The sequence below is a fragment of the Gopherus flavomarginatus genome, chromosome 4 (genome assembly GCF_025201925.1).
Source record: "Gopherus flavomarginatus isolate rGopFla2 chromosome 4, rGopFla2.mat.asm, whole genome shotgun sequence".
In the NCBI taxonomy this organism is placed as follows: Eukaryota; Metazoa; Chordata; order Testudines; family Testudinidae; genus Gopherus; species Gopherus flavomarginatus.
The window spans coordinates 3,713,886-3,734,974 of record NC_066620.1 but is presented as its reverse complement, the minus strand read 5'-3'; the positions used below and the strand labels follow the sequence as shown (position 1 = coordinate 3,734,974).

The window sequence follows — 21,089 nt, the reverse complement described above, 5'->3', positions numbered from 1 at the left end:
GGGGCCCGGCACTGCACACCACCGGCTGCACGCTCACAGGCAGTGTGGGGCTGAGCCTGCCTCTGCCACAGGGAAAGAGCCGTGGGGACAGGGAGGGGCACTGCACACCACCGGCTGCACACTCACAGGCAGTGTGGGGCTGAGCCCACCTCTGCCACAGGGAGAGAGCCGTGGGGACGGGCACTGCATGCTTGCAGGCAGTGTAGGGCTGAGCCTGCCTCTGTCACAGGGAGAGAGCCGTGGGGATGGGGCCCGGCACTGCATACCACCGGCTGCACGCTCGCAGGCAGTGTGGGGCTGAGCCCACCTCTGCCACAGGGAGAGAGCCGTGGGGACGGGGACGGGCACTGCCCGCCGCCAGTTGCACGCTCGCAGGCAGTGTGGGGCTGAGCCTGCCTCTGCCACAGGGAGAGAGCCGTGGGGCTGGGGCCGGGCACTACATGCTCGCAGGCAGCGTGGGGCTGAGCCCACCTCTGCCACAGGGAGAGAGCCGTGGGGACGGGGACGGGCACTGCACGCCGCCAGCTGCACGCTCACAGGCAGTGTGGGGCTGAGCCTGCCTCTGCCACAGGGAGAGAGCCACGGGGACGGGGACGGGCACTGCACGCCGCCAGCTGCACACTCACAGGCAGTGTGGGGCTGAGCCTGCCTCTGCCACAGGGAGAGAGCCTTGGGGACGGGGAAGGGCACTGCACGCCGCCAGCTGCACGCTCACAGGTGGTGTGGGGCTGAGCCTGCCTCTGCCACAGGGAGAGAGCCGTGGGGCTGGGGCCGGCACTGCATGCTCGCAGGCAGCGTGGGGCTGAGCCTTCCTCTGCCACAGAGAGACAGCCGTAGGGCTGGGGCCGGGGACTGCATGCTGCCGGCTGTATGCTTGCAGGCAATGTGGGGCTGGAGGCGCCAAGTGCTCTGAACCCCATCTTCGGGCTCACAGATGGGGCTGGAGGGGGGCAGGGGGCTCCGTACCTGCCGTTCCCAAGCTCTTAGACAGGGGCTGGTGGGGCAGGAGCTGCGTATGTGGAGCAGCGCTGTGTAGGAGCCATCCTCAGGCTTATAGGCGGGGGGACAGGGGCTGCCGCAGTGGTCAGGAGGCTCCGTACCTGCCATCCCCACATCCTCAGACAGGGGCTGTCGCGGGGGTCAGGGGGCTCTGTACCTGCCGTCCCCACATCCTCAGACAGGGGCTGTTGCGGGCGTGGGGGGGCTCTGTACCTGCCGTCCCCACATCCTCAGACAGCGGCTGTTGCGGGCGTGGGGGGGCTCTGTATCTGCCATCTCCACATCCTCAAACAAGGGCTGTCGTGGGGGTGGGGGGGCTCCATACCTGCCATCCCCACATCCTCAGACAAGGGCTGTCACGGGGGTCGGGGGGCTCTGTACCTGCCGTGTCCAGGTTCATGGGGAGCTTGTGCTCCGCCAGGCGGCTGAGCGCGATCTGGGCCAGCGTCTCGGTGGTGTGGCCCTGGCCCCCCTGGCAGCAGCTCCGTAGGGCCGAGTGGACGTCACAGCTCACCAGCTGCTCGGCCAGGCCCCGGTGGTTGTCGATCAGCAGGCCGGCCACCAGCAGGCCGTTCTTCACGGCCGACGAGGCCCTGCGGGACAGAGCGCCAGGATGAGTGCCCGCGGGCACCAGCCGCTGCTCCTTCCCAGGGGGTCTGTGGGGCGACGGCACTCCCTGCCAGCAAAGGCCCCCCTGGCCAGACATCCCCCAGAGCCTCCAGGGAGCTGCCCCTCAACACTGCCCCCCCGGAAATGACTCCGCTCAGCCTCCATACCCAGCGATGCCCTGCATGGTGCGGATGGCGGCAGGCAGGGCGCAGAGCAGGCTGTCCGAGTCCTTGCTGGAGGCGGAGCCGATGCTGGCGAAGATCTCCCACATCATCGGGGCATCGGCGTGGTTCAGGGGATAGGGCTTCTCGCTGGCACCCACCAACTCGCAGGTTCCGGCGCCCACCAGCACCTTCAGAGCCTGGGAGGCCAAGGGAACTGGTCAGGGACGAGAGCTGGCAGCGCCAGCCCCGGGCCCAGAACACGAGGCTTCCCAATGCATCTGGCATCCCCCTGGGATCCCAGCACTGGCCATCCCATCCCGCCCTCTCCCACGCAGGATCCCGGCATGTCCCCACCTGAGCCCACTACAGCCACCATCTCCCCCGGGAGCCACACTTCTCCCCCCAAGAGATGCCTGGCCCCGTGGCTGCTGGCGCACACTCACCGCCAGGCCGGCCTGCTGGACCAGCGCTGAGGGGGCGTACTCCTGCATGCAGGCCAGCACGGCACGCACCCCGCCCTCTGTGGCGAAGAGCACACGCCAGTCGTACTTGGCCATCAGCACGCAGAGCAGGCGGAGAGCCAGCACCACCAGCAGCTTCTCCTTCACCTGGTTGGTCAGCAGCTCCACCAGCATCTTCACCAGCTTCTCCCTGCGGGGAGAAATGGTCGGTGGGTGAGGAGCCGGGCTTGGGCAACCGGGGACTGACCTGCTGCGTGGCTCTAGGTCAGCTCTGGGCCAGAAACCAGATCCCTGGGCCCCCTACGGCCCTCCCACCCCTCCTGGCCCCACCACGTCCCCCACTCCCCAGTCCTCACAGGAGCCCCAGCAGGGCAGCCAGGTTTGATTTTCAGCTATCCAGAGGTGCAGAATCCACCCCTGCCCTGTGAGTTTCTTCCAGCTCATCACCCTCCCTGGTAAACATCTGGGCCTTACGCCTCACAGGCACGTGTCTGGCTTCAGCTCCAGACGCCGGTTCTGGTCCTGCCCATCTCTGCTACATTAACGGACCCGTTAGCACTAGTGTTTTCTCCCCAGAAAGGTCCTTGCGCATCATGATCAAGTCACCCCTTGGTCATGTGTCCGCACTTGGACACAGGGCTACCGGACAGGGGTCAGAAACGGGCTGCAAGCACCCACGGCTGGAAAACCTGCCTCACAACAAGTGGCTAAAGCAGCTGGATCCAGGCAGTTCCTCGGACGAAGGGGGAGGAGATCTGCTCGCAGTCTGTAGGCACCTGCCTGAGGAGAACCCTGCTGACACGGGGGCTCTTTGCTCCAGCAGACAGAGGTGGAAGGAGAACCACAGCAAAGTTCGAACGGGAAATCAGAGACCTGTTTACCAGGGAGGGTGACCGGCCATGGGACCAACTTCCCAGGGATGGGGCAAGTCTTCCACAGCTTGTGGTCGCTACGCTGGGAGGGGCCATCTGCCCAAAGACCACCACCTACTGGGCTCCGTGGGCCACTAACCCAGGAGACTTCAGTCCCAGGCAGGAGTGACGGGGTGACGCTCTCTGGCCTTCACGATGCACAGGATCAGCCCAGCCAATCACAATGGTCCCTGCCGGCCGTACAATCAGTGACATGGATCTGTTGCCCCCCACACCCAAACCCTTTGTACGTTGCTGTAGCTAGACCGTAAGGTTCTGGAGCCAGGATCGTGAGCACAGCCCAGGCGCCCAGCCCTGACTGGCACCCCTGGCACCAGTGCCATTACAAGAACAAGGCACTTGCCTCGGGCGCACAAAGCAGAGTGGCGCAGCTCCACTGCGATCAGCGGCACTTTGGTGGCATCTCTACCACCACCGCTTCTTCGGCAGCGGGTCCCTGAGTCCCTGTCGGAGGGAAGGACCTACCGCCAAATTGCCACCGCTGCTTCATTCATTCTTCGGTGGCAATTCGGTAGTGGGTCCTTCTCTCCGAGAGGGACACAAGGACTTGGCGCTGAAGAATGAATGAAGCGGCAGTGGCAATTCGGCGGCAGGTCCTTCCCTCCGACAGGGACTCAGGGACCCACAGCCGAATTGCTGCCAAAAAGCCTAGAGCCAGCCCTTGCCTTGGAAACAAAAATTCCTTGTTACGGCTCTGCCTGGCACGTCTCTAATAGAAACCTCATCCACGGGCAATGCCCGTGCCAGAGACAGACACTCGCCACCAGCTGGCCCCTGCAGACAGGAGCAGCTGCTTTTCCTGCCCCTTCTCTCCCGGGAGGCACTGGCCTGCCATCTCCAGGTCTGGGCACGCTCACAGGACCCACCAGAGAACTGACCTGACGGTGAGTCCGCCCTCGGGTTTGACGACCTGCCGCTCTCGCCCGGCCTCTTCCTCCAGGGTCTTGATAATGAACCTGAGCCCAGCTAGCTGCAGCCCCACCTCGGAGCTGGACCTCTGGATCAGTTCCACCACCTCTGCAATCCTCTCCAACGAGTTCTTCTTCCCCGACCCCTTCACGCTGCACAACACTGGCCAGGAACAAAACACCTGTCAACCCACGGCTGCCCCACAAGCCCTCCAGCCAGCCCCTCCCTGCAGCGCTTCCCCACCCCCCACAGATCGCCCCTCTGCACCACCCCTCCCTGAGCCAGTGGCTGGGTCTCCCCTGCCCAGACCCTCCTTGGCCTGCAGGGACCCTCTTTAGCTAGAGCCCAGCACCCAGCACTGCCGCGTGCAGCTCCCTCCCTGGCCGGCACATACCCTTGGCTTTCTCCTCCACCATCTCCAGGCAGGGCAGCCCCTCTACTCGCAGCAGCTCGCTGAACAGCTGGCAGTCGGATTTCTCCGGGGGGGCCGGGGCGGGGACAGGCACTCTGGCGGTGGGAGGGTCTTTCTTTGGTTTCTTGGACACCAGGGATTCGGTGCACTCTGAGGGGGCTGCATCCAGCCCCAGGCTGCCCGGCTGCACCCCCCCTGGGCGGAGGAAGTACTTGCTGTAGACACGGGAGCTGTGCAGGTCACTCAGGGTGCAGCCCTGGCACTGCTTACTCAGCACCCGCAGCACTTTCTGGGCCAGCTCCGCTGGTACCGACAGCTGGATCAGGGCTTCTTCATCCAGCTCTGACAGCTGGAAATGCAGGGCCTGGGTTAATGCTCAGCAGGCCGATGTCCCCAGGCCAGCCAGAACCGACCCGAAACTGGGTTAGTCCAACCACGATATCCCCAGGCCAGCCAAAACCAAACCAACCCAACCCTGGGCTAGTCCAACTGGGATATCCCCAGGCCAGTCAGACCCAAACTGAAACTGGGCTAGTCCAACTGGGATGTCCCCAGGCCAGCCAGAACTGACTCAACACCAGGATATTCCCAGGCCAGCCAGAACCAAATAAGCCCAATTCTCTTGTCCTACATTGATGTCCGAGTGGCTGCTGACAGCATCTCCCCATGCCTGTGACCTGCCATCCAGAGTCTGTTGGACAGTTTCTCTACCTGAGCCTGGGCAGAGCTGGTCTCCTCTTTCGTTCTCCCTCTGTTCCACCCGCACCCCTTGGTCCCCCCCTCACCTGCCCCCCCCGCCACCCCCCTTACTCCCCCGGTTCAATCTCCCCGCCCAGTCTGCTCCGCCCTTCCCAAAGCTCCCCAGTTCCCTGTTCCATGCCATCCCTGCTGCCCCCATCCACTCCCATTTCACCTGTTCTCCCGCTTCGCTCCATGGTATCTCTCACCTCCCAGTTCCCTATTCCTCCCAGGTCCTTCTCCCTCCCCTGCACCACCCCATCCCACACCTGCTCCTCCTGGTGCTGCTGGATGAGCTGGGCAATCTCCTGCTGCTCATGGGGGTCTAGCTTCTTCACGAAGAAAAGCAGCTCCCACCACTCAACCCGGCTCAGGGCCTCGGAGTCCTCGCTCAGCCGGTCCGTCAGGTAGGGCAGGGAGTACAGTCCCCCAAGGGGCTTGCAGTAAAACGTCTGGGTCACTGCAGGGGGGCACAGCAAGGCAGAGACACAAACCCTGAGCACCTCAGCAGGACAGTTACCCTGCTGCAGAGCCATCTGAGCCAGGAGGGGACAGCTGGCCTGGGCCAGTCAGGCAGCCAAGGGGCAGGGTTCAAAAGGAATTCAGTCTCTTAACAGGCTGGCTGGATTCCCGCACACAGAGCGAGCACATGAAGCAAGAGCAGAGAACACTGGGTGGCTGTCAGAACCAACCACCACCTTCCTGCCCAGCGACAAGGGGAGATCCAGCAGGAATTTTAAATAAAAGGATTTCCCTTTAAACTGATTGAAATCTGAGCTCGCTAGTCGGAGCCAGCTGCTCAGTTCAATCCACAGACGCCAGGCGGTCGATGCGGCACAGCAAGGGGAGAATTATTACAGTCACACTCATCATTTTGGGGACACGACACCATCACAAAGACTGATCACTGGCTAGAGGACTGTCAACAAAGGAAAGGGGGCAGGAAATGGGGGACGTCTGGGGGGTACTGTGGAGATCAGCGGTAAGTCTTACTTAACAGCCTCCCTAACATCTGGAAGAAGGCAGTAAGCAGCATCTTAACTGGCAGGCTCCACTCGGGGGAGCAGAGAACATCTGTGAGGACTGAAAAATAAAGAAGGACCTGAAGAGAACAGACATTTGCTCAGTAGAAACACCTGCTTTTGGTGCTCAGACACAATGGCCCCAGGGCTGTACCAGTACCGAGGTACAGAGATTTCCCGCACACCAAAACTGCAAGCATAAAAGGCCCTGTTTGTTCATTGCTGTATTAACCGGGGTGAGGGTCCTGGGCTCAGCCACAGCAGTGAACAGATGTGGCTTGGGGTCTGAGTACTCAGAGATCTTAGTTTTGCGTCGGCCTGATCTAGGCCCAGATTTTACACTGGTGGCGAGAAGGGGGAGTGATTTCTACCGATACAGTTAGACCATTGTACTGGTATAAGTGTGCCTTATACTGGGATAGCTCGGTCCTCTTCCCAGGTAGGAATAAGTGATATTGGTATAAACACGTTCATCCTGGTATAACTGCATCCACACCAGGGACCGTAGCAATTTAACTCTGTCAGGATAGTTACAGCAGTATGACGTGTGTGTACAGACAAGGCCTTAGTCCCTTTGGCAACCACCATGACAAAACTGGTCCCAGTGCTGGGCTCCTAGGCACTGCATATTATGAATATTAATAAGCACCTAAAAATCAAAACAATTTCCTTTCGAAGTTGTGAAGCCTACAGGAGACTGACTCGCATTTGCAGTTTGCCTTTCAATCTAGTTTAAAAACCCAGCAATTTACACACAACAAAACTGAACATCTCGTAAAGCCAAGCACTCAGAAGTCAGGAAACGCCAGAATTAAGGTTCCCCATACAACCTTAATTCAGCCCCCTTGTGTGTTCGCATTATGATACACTCTTTAATTATGGGACCAGATGCTGTTTTTTCCACAGTGCCCCTTTGAAAAGGATTTAGGGGGTCACAATGGACCAGCAACTTGATGTGAACTCCCAGTGCAACGCTGGGCCCGAAAGGGCTAATCTGACCCCAGGAGATATAAACCCGGGAGGAGGGAATAGGAGCGGGGATGTGATTTGACTCCATATACAGCCCTAGTGAGACTGATGCTGGAATACAGCATCCAGTTCTGGTGTCCACGTTTTAAGAAGGTTGAAACATTGGAGAGGGGGCAGAGAAGAGCCACAAAACAAAAAGAGGCTTGGAGAAAATGTCTCACAGTGAGAGACTTAAAAGTGCTCAGTCTGCTTAGCTGATCAAAAAAAAGACTGCAGGGGGACTTGATTGTGGTGTATAAGTACCTTCATGGGGAAAAAATACCATGTACTAAGGGCTCTTTAATCCCCCAGAGACAGGCAGAACAAGAACCAGCATCTGGAAGCTGAAGCCAGACAAATTCAGATTAGAAATAAGGCCCAGATTTTGAACAGGGAGGATGATCAACCCATGGAACATACTATCAAGGGAAGCAGCGGATCTTCCATCTCTTCGAAGCAAGATGGAATCCCTTTCTAGAAGCTGCTTTAGCTAAACCCAATCTATTAAACTCAATATTGGGGTCAACGTGGTGCAATTCTCTGGCCTGCGTTACACAAGAGGTCAGACTAGAGCAGCGATTCTCAGCCGGGGGTACGCAGGAGTCTTCCAGGGGTTACATCTATTCATCTAGAGATTTGCCTAGTTTTACAACAAGCTACAGAAAAAGCACTAGCGAAGTCAGTACAAACTAAAGTTTCATAGATAATGATTTGTTTACACTGCTCTATATACTATACACTGAAATGCAAGTACAATATTTATATTCCAGTTGATTTATTTCAATAATTCTATGGTAAAAATGAGAGTCAGCAATTTTTCAGTAATTGTGTGGCTGCGACACTTGTATTTCTAGGTCTGATTTTGTAAGCAAGTTGTTTTTAAGTCAGGTTAAACTGGGGGTGCACAAGACAAATCAGACTCCTGTAAGGGGCCCAGTAGTCTGGAAAGGTTGAGAGGCCTGGACTAGATGATCTAGTGGTTCCCTTCTGGCCTTAAATACTATGAATCATTTCTAGAATACCATGTCCAGTTCCATTAAGAAGGATATTGCAAAAACGGAGAGGTCAGAGAAGAGCCATAAGAACGATCAACAGTCTGGAAAATATGCAAGACTCTTAAAGAGCTGAGACTATGTCTACATTTGCAGCATTTTTGAACCGTCAGGTTCCCCGGTGAAAGAAGAGCGCTGGTTTGCGTCCTCACTCACTTCCACATGCGTCCCTGGATGAGAGCAGTTATCCCACAGTGCAGCTCTCTCCAGTTTGATGACAGGTCTTATGGGAAGGGCGAGGCTGATCAAGGGGCAACCTGGGTGGCTACACAGCCTCCTGTTCCCAAACACTGATCAGCTCCAGTAGCTCAGCATTGCTCCAAGCAGGGGATCGTTTGTTGTGGAGCAGCCATTGTCACCTGGCCAGATAAGTCAGCACTTGCCAAGAAATCAGGAAGGGGAGTTTCTAAATTCCCGGGAGTTTACAGGGGAGGGGTGTGTCATAAACAGATAGCTAAGGGTTAATGTCTCTTCCACCTGAAGCACCTGACCAGAGGACCAATCAGGAAACCGGATTTTTTCAACTCTGGGTGGGGGGAAGTTTGTGTCTGAGTCTTTGTCTGTCTGCCTGCTTTCTCTGAGCTTTGGAGAAGTAGTTTCTACTTTCTAGTCTTCTGTTTCTAAGTGTAAGGACAAAGAGATCAGATAGTAAGTTATATGGTTTCTTTTCTTTGGTATTTGCATGAATATAAGTGCTGGAGTGCTTTGATTTGTATTCTTTTTGAATAAGGCTGTTTATTCAATATTCTTTTAAGCAATTGACCCTGTATTGTATCATCTTAATACAGAGAGACCATTTGTATGTATTTTTCTTTCTTTTTATATAAAGCTTTCTTTTAAGACCTGTTGGAGTTTTTCTTTACTTCAGGGAAATTGAGTCTGTACTCACCAGGGAATTGGTGGGAGGAAGAAATCAGGGGAGATCTGTGTGTTGGATTTGCTAGTCTGATTTTGCATTCCCTCTGGGGGAATAGGAAAGTACTTTTTGTTTCCAGGATTGGGAACAGAGAGGGGGAGTCACTCTGTGTAGTTTCACAGAGCTTGTGTCTGTGTATCTCTCCAGGAGCACCTGGAGGGGGGAAGGGAAAAAGGATTATTTCCCTTTGTTGTGAGACTCAAGGGATTTGGGTCTTGGGGTCCCCAGGGAAGGTTTTTCAGAGGGACCAGAGTGCCCCAAAACACTCTAATTTTTTGGGTGGTGGCAGCAAGTACCAGGTCCAAGCTGGTAACTAAGCTTGGAGGTTTTCATGCTAACCCCCATATTTTGGACGCTAAGGTCCAAATCTGGGACTAAGGTTATGACATGAGTGGCAGTGGTGGGAGGATAGACAGAATCCAGAAGCCAGTAGGAATATTATATTTTTCTTTTCTCTGCTAAGGGCTTTTTAGCAGAGAGAAACAGTTTGGTTTTAAAAGGGAACCAGAGAGAATTTTTTTTTTTTCTGCTCTCTCTGGCAGTTTGTGGCTTGCATGTTAAGCGAGAAGCCATTAAGAGACTGTTAAGGGTCTTTTGTCACACAATAGCCCTCCCATTAGGAGGCAAGTACCAGCACTATAGGCATGCAAATAAAGTGGTTTTTCTGGTTTCCTTTCATTGAACATTAGCTAGAGAGAGAAAGGGAAAAAAGCATTGTTGCTAGGCAGACCCCAGGAGGCAACAGAGCCTGCAGTTCAGAAGATAAACACCGGAGGGCACCCAAACACAAGAAAACAGGAATCATGACTTCTAAGGCAAAAATTGAGGCCGAAGAGCAATTCAAAGAAGCTGAACACAGGCGATAACTGGAAATAAAACAAAAAGAGATGGAGATGAAAGAAAGAGAAGAACAGATCAGAGAGGCAGCCTACCAAAGAACAGGCAGCCAAAGACGCAGCACACAAAAGAAAACTAGAAGAAGAAGAGGTGGCCTACCGAAGGAAACAAGCAGAAGAAGAGTTGGCCCACCGCCGAGAAATGGAAAAACAACAAAAAGAAATGGAAAAACAACAAAAAGAGAATGAAGAGAAGGAAAAACAGAGAAAACATGAACTGGAGTTGGCAAAAGCTGGGCTGCCTGTGCCAGCCAACCCTAACAACCCGGCGCCAAATATTGCTCCACAGCACAGGAAATTTCCCACCTACAAGGCAGGTGATGAAACGAGGCCTTCTTGGAAAATTTTGAAAGAGCCTGTCTTGGGTACAACATCCCCGAAGACCAGTACATGGTAGAATTGAGGTCACAGCTCAGTGGACCTTTAGCAGAGGTGGCAGCTGAAATGCCTAAGCAGCAAATGAATGACTATAAACTTTTTCAAACCAAGGCCAGATACCGAATGGGGATAACCCCAGATCATGCCCGTCGGCGCTTCAGAACCCAAAAGTGGAAACCAGAGGTGTCATTTCCCAAACACGCCTACTACATTGCAAAAAGCTATAAGGCCTGGATAACAGGAAACAACATTCAAACCTTGGAAGAACTGCATCTCCTCATACAAATGGAGCAGTTCTTGGATGGTGTTCCTGAAGACATCACACGGTACATACAAGATGGAAATCCCAAAGATATCGCTGAGGCGGGGGAGATTGGAGCCAAATGGATGGAACTGGCAGAAAGCAAGAAAGCTACTGTCAAGGGGAACGATTACCCCAGGGGGCACACAGACCATAAACCCTACAACCGAGGACAGCCAAAGACCCCACATACCACCCAAGTAAAGCCACAGACACCCTACCCTTCCACCTCACCAGTCTCCAGTAACTCACCTCGGCCCAGTGACCCATCAGATGGTAGATGCTTTAAGTGTAATGAACTGGGACATATCAAGGCCAACTGTCCAAAGAACACCATGCGAGTGCAATTCATTACACCACCATCACACCAAAGATCCCCAGGCCCGGATGCCTCTCAAATACCCTTGGAGCGAAGGGAAAATTTGAGAGTGGGCGGAAAGAAGGTTACTGCGTGGAGAGACACGGGGGCACAAGTGTCAGCTATCCACCAATCCTTCGTTGACCCCAAATTCATCAACCCAAAGGCCAAAGTTACAATTTACCCCTTCATGTCACAAGCTGTAGACTTGCCTACAGCTCAACTGCCTGTCCAGTACAAAGGCTGGTCAGGAATGTGGACTTTTGCAGTCTATGACAATTATCCTATCCCCATGCTACTGGGGGAAGACTTGGCCAACCAGGTGAGGCGGGCCAAGAGAGTGGGAATGGTTACACGTAGCCAAACCAGGCAAGCTTCCAGACCCATTCCTGTTCCTGAGCCGTCCACAGACGCCCCGTCTGTGTTACCAGAGACCCAGACAGAGGTAGTGGATCCAGATTCCATGCCAACCACTGAAACAGCCACAGCACCTCCAGTCCCAGGCCCGGAACTGGAACAGCAACCAGCACCAGCAAGTGCAAACCCATCTTCAAACTCAACGCCAGTGGGCGCCAGCGAGCCACAACTGGCAGAAGCAACAGACAGCCATACCCAAAAGGCTCAGCCAGAGCCTGAAATACCCTCAGGTGCACCAGCGGAGAGCGGTTCACCAGCAACTGAAACAACCCCATCACCTACATCGCTTCCAGAGGGACCAAGCCCAAGTCCACAGTCTGAGGAAGAACTGGCGACCCCAGCCTCAAGGGAACAGTTCCAGACTGAGCAGGAAGCAGATGACAGCCTTCAGAAAGCGTGGGCGGCGGCACGGAGCACCCCACCGCCTCTCAGCCCTTCAAATCGATCCCGGTTTGTTATAGACCAAGGACTTTTATACAAGGAAATTCTTTCTGGTGGACACCGGGAAGAATGGCAACCGCAAAAACAGTTGGTGGTTCCAACTAAGTACCGGGGGAAGCTCTTAAGCTTAGCCCATGATCATCCCAGTGGCCATGCTGGGGTGAACAGAACCAAGGACCGGTTGGGGAAGTCCTTCCACTGGGAGGGGATGGGCAAGGACGTTGCCAAGTATGTCCGGTCTTGTGAGGTATGCCAAACAGTGGGAAAGCCTCAAGACCAGGTCAAGGCCCCTCTCCAGCCACTCCCCATAATTGAGGTCCCATTTCAGCGAGTAGCTGTGGATATTCTGGGCCCGTTCCCAAAAAAGACGCCCAGAGGAAAGCAGTACGTACTGACTTTAGTGGACTTTGCTACCCGATGGCCGGAAGCAGTAGCTCTAGGCAACACCAGGGCTAACACTGTGTGCCTGGCCCTAACAGACATCTTTGCCAGGGTAGGTTGGCCCTCTGACATCCTTACAGATTCAGGGTCTAATTTCCTGGCAGGGACCATGGAAAAACTGTGGGAAACTCATGGGGTGAATCACTTGGTTGCCACCCCGTACCACCATCAAACCAATGGCCTGGTGGAAAGGTTCAATGGAACTTTGGGGGCCATGATACGAAAATTCATCAACGAATTCTCCAATAATTGGGACCTAGTGTTGCAGCAGTTGCTGTTTGCCTACAGGGCTGTACCACATCCCAGTTTAGGGTTTTCACCGTTTGAACTTGTGTATGGTCACGAGGTTAAGGGGCCATTACAGTTGGTGAAGCAGCAATGGGAGGGGTTTACGCCTTCTCCAGGAACTAACATTCTGGACTTTGTAAGCAACCTACAAAGCACCCTCCGACACTCTTTAGCCTTTGCTAGAGAGAACCTAAAGGATGCTCAAGAAGAGCAAAAGGCCTGGTATGACAGACATGCCAGAGAACGTTCCTTCAAGGTAGGAGACCAGGTTATGGTCTTGAAGGCGCAACAGGCCCATAAGATGGAAGCATCATGGGAAGGGCCATTCACGGTCCAAGAGCGCCTGGGAGCTGTAAACTACCTCATAGCATTTCCCAATTCCTCACTAAAGCCTAAACTGTACCATGTTAATTCTCTCAAGCCTTTCTATTCCAGAGACTTACAGGTTTGTCAGTTTACAGTCCAGGGAGATGATGCTGAGTGGCCTGACGGTGTCTACTACGACGGGAAAAAAGACGGTGGCGTGGAAGAGGTGAACCTCTCAACCACCCTGGAACGTCTGTAGCGGCGACAAATCAAGGAGCTGTGCACTAGCTTCGCCCCATTGTTCTCAGCCACCCCAGGACGGACTGAACGGGCATACCACTCCATTGATACAGGTAATGCTCACCCAATCAGAACCCCACCCTACCGGGTGTCTCCTCATGCCCAAGCTGCTATAGAACGGGAGATCCAGAACATGCTACAGATGGGTATAATCCACCCATCTACCAGTGCATGGGCATCTCCAGTGGTTCTGGTACCCAAACCAGATGGGGAAATACGCTTTTGCGTGGACTACCGTAAGCTAAATGCTGTAACTCGTCCGGACAACTATCCAATGCCACGTACCGATGAGCTATTGGAGAAGTTGGGACGTGCCCAGTTCATCTCTACAATAGACTTAACCAAGGGGTACTGGCAAGTACCGCTAGATGAACCTGCCAAGGAGAGGTCAGCATTCATCACCCATGCGGGGGTGTATGAATTCAATGTCCTTCCTTTCGGCCTTCGAAATGCACCCGCCACCTTCCAGAGGCTGGTAGATGGTCTACTAGCTGGACTGGGAGAATTTGCAGTTGCCTACCTCGATGATGTGGCCATTTTTTCAGACTCCTGGCCCGAACACCTACTACACCTGGAAAAGGTCTTTGAGCGCATCAGGCAGGCAGGACTAACTGTTAAGGCCAAAAAGTGTCAAATAGGCCAAAACAGAGTGACTTACCTGGGGCACCAGGTGGGTCGAGGAACCATAAACCCCCTACAGGCCAAGGTGGATGCTATCCAAAAGTGGCCTGTCCCACGGTCCAAAAAGCAGGTCCAATCCTTCTTAGGCTTGGCCGGATACTACAGGCGATTTGTACCACACTACAGCCAAATCGCTGCCCCACTGACCGACCTGACCAAAAAAACCCAGCCAAATGCAGTTAAGTGGACTGATGAGTGTCAAAAGGCCTTTACCCAACTTAAGGCAACGCTCATGTCTGACCCTGTGCTCAGGGCCCCGGACTTTGACAAGCCATTCCTAGTAACCACAGATGCATCTGAGCGTGGTATAGGAGCAGTGCTCATGCAGGAAGCAACAGATCACAACTTCCATCCTGTCGTGTTTCTCAGTAAGAAACTGTCTGAGAGGGAAAGTCACTGGTCAGTCAGTGAAAAGGAATGCTATGCCATTGTGTACGCCCTGGAAAAGCTACGCCCATATGTTTGGGGACGGCGGTTCCAACTACAAACTGACCATGCTGCACTAAAGTGGCTTCATACTGCCAAGGGGAACAACAAGAAACTTCTTCGTTGGAGTTTAGCTCTCCAAGATTTTGATTTTGAAATTCAACACATCACAGGAGCTTCTAACAAAGTTGCTGATGCACTCTCCCGAGAGAGTTTCCCAGAATTCAGTAGTTAAAAAGTGTTCTTAAAATGTAGAAGTCTGTTAGTTATATACTTAGTGGTATATGTAAAGGTGCATGTGTTGTATTAATCTGTTTATTTTCAAGTTCTAGAAGGAAATCGCCGCCAGTGAGCTTCCCCACTGTCTGCAATTTGGGGGGCGTGTCATAAACAGATAGCTAAGGGTTAATGTCTCTTCCACCTGAAGCACCTGACCAGAGGACCAATCAGGAAACCAGATTTTTTCAACTCTGGGTGGAGGGAAGTTTGTGTCTGAGTCTTTATCTGTCTGCCTGCCTGCTTTCTCTGAGCTTGGGAGAAGTAGTTTCTGCTTTCTAATCTTCTGTTTCTAAGTGTAAGGACAAAGAGATCAGATAGTAAGTTATATGGTTTCTTTTCTTTGGTATTTGCATGAATATAAGTGCTGGAGTGCTTTGATTTGTATTCTTTTTGAATAAGGCTGTTTATTCAATATTCTTTTAAGCAATTGACCCTGTATTGTATCATCTTAATACAGAGAAACCATTTGTATGTATTTTTCTTTCTTTTTATATAAAGCTTTCTTTTAAGACCTGTTGGAGTTTTTCTTTACTTCAGGGAAATTGAGTCTGTACTCACCAGGGAATTGGTGGGAGGAAGAAATCAGGGGAGATCTGTGTGTTGGATTTGCTAGTCTGATTTTGCATTCCCTCTGGGGGAATAGGAAAGTACTTTTTGTTTCCAGGATTGGGAACAGAGAGGGGGAGTCACTCTGTGTAGTTTCACAGAGCTTGTGTCTGTGTATCTCTCCAGGAGCACCTGGAGGGGGGAAGGGAAAAAGGATTATTTCCCTTTGTTGTGAGACTCAAGGGATTTGGGTCTTGGGGTCCCCAGGGAAGGTTTTTCAGAGGGACCAGAGTGCCCCAAAACACTCTAATTTTTTGGGTGGTGGCAGCAAGTACCAGGTCCAAGCTGGTAACTAAGCTTGGAGGTTTTCATGCTAACCCCCATATTTTGGACGCTAAGGTCCAAATCTGGGACTAAGGTTATGACAGGTGGACGTCTGTTTACCTGGCGTCAAAGCAGCTGAGCTGCTGACCTGAATGGTCACCTAGGCCCTGTGGGATATCCTCCGGAGGCTAAAACTCTGTAAACAGGCAGAACGTGTCTTCACTTGCACATCACTGCAAAAGCCTCACCGGTAAGGGCTGTACACCTCTCGTGGAGGTGGTTTTCTGTCTGCAGCGAAACTTCTGAATCATTAGCAAGTGTAGATGCTCCCATGGTTTTTGAGCAAAAAAGGGACTTTTCCCACTTTAAATGGCAAGTGTAGGCATGCCCTACATCGATTTAGCTTATTGAAAGGAAGGATAAAAGGAGCCCTGATTATGGTCCGGAAGTTCTTACGCAGGGAGAAGGTATCATCATGAGAGAGCTCGGTAATAGAAGGGCTTGCCTACGTGCAGAGTGCACAGGATAAAGGTGTGATTTTAAATGAATGTATTTAAAGCTTTGCCAAAGCTGTGGGGCCACACTTATTCCAGTTTAAATCAGGTTTATTTCAGGTAAACTAGCTGACTAGGAATAGATATAAGTTAAACTGAATGAAACCATGTGTAAACTGAAATAAGAGCATCCCTACCAGGGTTTGCAGCGGTTTAACTTAAGTCAAAGCAAGCTGGTGTTCAGGCAAAGTTTAACAGACAGAGACATCACAAGGTCCAGCAGCTGGAGGTCAGTGATGGAGAAAGCCAAACTGGAAATAGAAGCACACTTTTCTAACAGAGAGGGTGACTGAAGACTGAAACAGCTTACTCTCTGCCACTTGGAGTCTTTACATCAAGACTGGATGTCTGTCTAAAAGATGCATCCTAGTTCAACAACAAGTTGTTGGGTTTGATGCAGGAATTACTGGGGCAATTCTCTATCCTGTGTTACGCAGCAGGTCAGACTAGATGAAAAAGATTTTCAAAAGTGACTAAATTTTGGGTGCCTCGATTTCAACTTAAGACACCTTGAAGGAAATTGTTGAGTACCCTGCCTAGAAAAACCAGACCTTTTAAGGTGCTTCAAGATGCACCCCCAGAAATGCAGACACCCAAAATTAGTAAACAGCTTTTAAAACCTTAGCCTATCAAACTCCAAAAAAAGCACGCCAGTGCTTTTAAAACTTATGAACCTACATTGTTTTATTCATTCCTCTTGATGTTATATGAACCAAATTTCAGGTGGTTTCATTTGCAGCAAGTGCCAAAATATCATAACATGCTGGTTTTAGCAGTTAGTTCAGTTTAATTATAACTAGAGTTACGTCAATGTATTAAATGACATTTTTCACCTATTGTTATCTGAGCATGTGTCCCATGCAGCTCTAAGTCATATCACTGACTGACAAGCTGTCACCCCCATACAGAACACGCAGAATTACTTTTCTCTTTAGGAAAATCCGTAGAAGAAATTTAAGTCACTTCATACTGGAAAGGAGATGTGACTAGTCCCAAAGCACACCCCAAAGCATATGGAAGCAATAGGCAGAGCATGCACACATACATACAGTGCACATAACCTCACCTGTAGTTAGTGTCAAGTTCTCTGTCAGACTGGATACCTTTTCCTGGGCAGCACCTTCTTCAGGCTGCTCTCCAGCGCCAATAATCTCCACCATGTGCCAGTGCACCCAGTAAGTCCGGCCTGTAGATTGCCACAAAACCTGTGGGTGAAACAGACCCGTGTGATCAGACCTGCCACTTCCCCAGTGCCCACGCTCTATAAATAGAGAAGGGAATATGCCCGCCACCATCTCACCCATTAAGCTGTATAAACGTGGGCACATTCTGTGGTATCCAGGACATACAATGTGGCTTAGTCAATATTGATACTGAAATCTTTGCCTTTCCTGATTTTAAACGGGTAAACTTAATACTGTACTGCATTAACAAGTTCTTTTGCGTCTGTTTCCTAGGTTCTTGTTTAAAAACAGCATCAGGAACTACTTACATAAGTTCTACCAGCTTTGCTTCTGCTCCTTGGAAACTCTTTGCTCTTGATTTATTCAGGGTATGTCTACACCGCAACTGGGAATGAGCTTCCCAGCACAGGTCAACAGACTCACGCCAGCTCTGCTCAAGCCAGGACACCACACACAGCAGCGTAGCCAGGGATAGCGGGGCAGCAAAGCCAGTGCAAAGCCACCCAGCCTCCTTGGCACATTCATGGACAGCTGGCCTAAGCCACTGCTTGTGCAACCTTGCTATTTGTGTGCAAGCTAGAGCAGCGGCCGTGCATCTGTCTACCAGAAAGCCTGCTCTCAGCTGTAGTGCAGACACAGCCTCAGCTTACAGAATTTAAAAGCTGCTCTCCTACTAGATGAGTGTGTGTGTGTGAGTGCACACCTAACACTAAGTGCTGAGCTAGGGACATTTTCTGCTGTACATGCTCTGCAGACACTCACCAGCTTGCCCCATCGTGGCAGACTCAAAAACAATTTCTTCCAAGCCAAGCAAAGGCCTTAGCTCTCCACAGAGATCAGTACCCGGCCAAGTTTTCAAGCACAGGATAGTGCTTTGACAAAGCTGGCATCACGTCTACAAGTCTGAACACGGTTCTGAAAGTACAGCGCCTTCTTCACACTTACAATTTCAGCCCTCCTAGGCCCCAGAAGAAAGATAACAAAAGGAGGATGAGTCAGAGTCTAGGAACTTTTTAAAGACCTTAGGGGAAAAAGTCCTTCACAAATAACATCTGACAAACCACAGGCCTGAGCCCACAAGTAAAGATTTTCACGAGCAGCTGAAAGCAGAGGGAAAACTCCTAGATCACTAGAGCTGCAGGCTGGAGGACAGTGAAATGATTGGTGTGCCAGCAATCCTCCAGTTTTAACTCAAGGATTGAGAGTGTGTTATACTAGTATGGACAGGAGAGGCGGGCAGGTGCAATGGGATGACAGATTTTTAGAGAGAGTAAAGGGCCTGGAAGAAAAGGGGGACCTCCAGTGACAGAATTTCATTGTGGAGGATGGAAACTGAATGGCTGGTGGGTAAAGTCGGGCTCCGAGCAGGGAGGAGGAAGTCCACGCAGTGAAAGTTCCATGCCTGGCAAACGAGGGCTCTGCCAGAGGCCGTATACAGTGACTGATCAAGTGAGGCCAGGCCATGGAATGGAGAGGTGAGGGTATCAAGAAGGAAGGAGAAACGGTGAGGGATGGACTGTTTGTTTGTTATGGCTGGCAGAGCCTTCTCCGAGGGCTCAGACTCTGGAAGTTGCTTCCCGCCTTGATCCAAAAGAGCTCAGATTTGGTGACTTCCTGGTCATGTTACAAAGACCCCCATTTGACACGGCTTCTGGAGAGGACAGAGGACACGCATCCCACAACAACTGGGGGATGGAAATAAGTTTCTGTAGGCACTGGCTGGCTGAGCTCCTGTGGGAATGCTGCTGGATTTCACTCTATTGTCTAACGAATGAGGCAGGGTGCCTAGAACCTTGTAGAGACATCTTTTTTACAGTTTCAACTCTAAATACATTGGGATGCACCCAGCCATCAACTGCACAGCAGACATCTTATCTGGACACTGCGGCACACTCTCCAACCAGCTGGTCTCACCAGTGACAGGAAGATCGGGACAGAGCCACTGCCATTACCAGGACCTTGTATACCATTGCCAGGCCAAATGAGCGGCTACCCGGCTCTGAGTTCCCAAAGCCAGCTTCTCAGGCTCAGGTGTGGCACGGCTCGGTGCACCAAGACTGATCATGCCTGGGGCAGCCAGGACAGCTCACTGCACATCTGTGGAAGATGCTGCACACACGCCGGATAGTTGCTCTTTTCATGTGGGGAGGTCTGGAGGACTGGACGCTGCTGATTCAGAGGCCACTGACTGGGTCAGGATGGTTTTTAAATCTAGCCTTCCTTGTCTTGGTCACACACAATGGCTCGTTCTCTATCTCAAGGAAGGACATGGTTTCAGCGAAGCTGACCGGGAGGGTTGTGAGGGCGGTGGAGGCAGCCAAGGAAGATAGCGTAACGGGCTATGCAAAACAGCGTGCTAGTCTGGGGAAGACCTGAGCTCTGGAGGAAGTTGGGCACTGACAGAGGAGGGAAGAGAACGTTCATGGTGGCCCCATGTTTTAAGCACGGGAAAAGAAAGCAGAGAGGATGGAGTAGGGTCGAGTGGGTAATGGCACAGGGTCACAGAACAGAGCTGTGGCCACATCTGGGCAGGATTCTAAAGCCCCCTCTGTGACGCTGGCAGACCAGGTGCCAGCTCGTGCCAAGGCCTCGCTAACACTAACAAAACGGAGCTGGAAAGTGGTCTGGCTCCCCTGCGGGTTGGTATAGTTACAACTGATATCAGAGTTATAGAAATGGGATTAGACTTTATGGAATGCTTGTAGGATGAATTTTACTATCTGTATCTCATGCTATAAGGCAAAACTTTGGTGTTTGCTCTGTAACTGTAAAATGTTTGTTCTGAAACACCATAACTCCCCAAACAGGAAAAAAACCATCACCTAGTGCAAAATGCTGGATTCCTACAGTAGGTGTTACCTTTCGCCCGGCAGAAAGGCCTACAGAATCCAACTGGGCCATTGTGGAGCAAAGACTTTGTCCACTGCTCCCCACACACACCCACAAAGAGTTTACGTTCAGAAGCATTCATCCCATCGACTTGGACTCTAGGGGGGTGGCGATAAAAACCCCTGACCAGAAGAAATTGGGGTCCTTTTGTGCTGCCTGGACTCTAAGGGGCAAAGATTTCTAAGCATAAACAAGAGATCCCCATGCTGCTTGGCCTGGGTCAGCCCTAAAGGATACACACAGCTGCTTATTATAGAAGCTGACAGTACCTATTTAAATTTAAGACTGTAACTCATTGTTGCGCATGTTTCCTGTTTTAACCTTGTAAATAACCTTCATTTCTTTTCTTACTTAATACATCACAGACCAGGTCTATACTACAGACTTATATCAGTCTAATTACGTCACTCAGGGGCGTGAAAACTCCACACCTTGAGCAACTTAATAACATCAGCTTAACCCCATGTAGACAGCACGATGTTGATAGGAGGGTTTCTCCCGTTGACACAGTTACCGTCTCTCACAGAGGTGGATTAATGACAGCGACAGGAGATGCTCTCTCGTTGGTGTAGAAGCGTCTTCATTTAAGCACTATGGTGGCACATCTGTGCCAGTGCAGCGTTTTAAGTGTAGACCTGCCCTAAGTTAGTTTGTTGGCTACAGGCCCAGTCTTGGGTTTGAAATCTAAATACAACTGACCTGGGCAAGTGACTGGTCCTTGGGGACTGGAAGTGACCCGAAAATTGTTGCAATTTTTGGTGTAAAGTGACTATCACAGAGACAAGCTTGCCTGGGTGGTGAGGTAGATCGGAATGCCCCAGGGGACTGTCTGTGACTCCATGGTAAGCTGTTACAGGA

The 21,089-nt window shown here is 51.9% G+C and overlaps 1 protein-coding gene across 4 annotated transcripts in view; it reads right to left on the bottom strand.

Annotated features, from left to right (window-relative positions):
• Positions 1–21,089, bottom strand: part of LOC127049855 (cullin-9-like) — a 71,862-nt gene that overhangs the window by 37,134 nt on the left and 13,639 nt on the right. For all 4 annotated transcript variants that reach the window (XM_050951148.1, XM_050951149.1, XM_050951151.1 and 1 more), the window contains 7 exons: positions 17,225–17,363; positions 5,494–5,684; positions 4,469–4,835; positions 4,044–4,236; positions 2,216–2,423; positions 1,776–1,969; positions 1,381–1,592 (listed from right to left, as the gene is read on the bottom strand). In XM_050951148.1, coding sequence (XP_050807105.1) covers positions 1,381–1,592; positions 1,776–1,969; positions 2,216–2,423; positions 4,044–4,236; positions 4,469–4,835; positions 5,494–5,684; positions 17,225–17,363 — 1,504 coding nt within the window. The remainder of the gene's footprint in view (positions 1–1,380; positions 1,593–1,775; positions 1,970–2,215; positions 2,424–4,043; positions 4,237–4,468; positions 4,836–5,493; positions 5,685–17,224; positions 17,364–21,089) is intronic.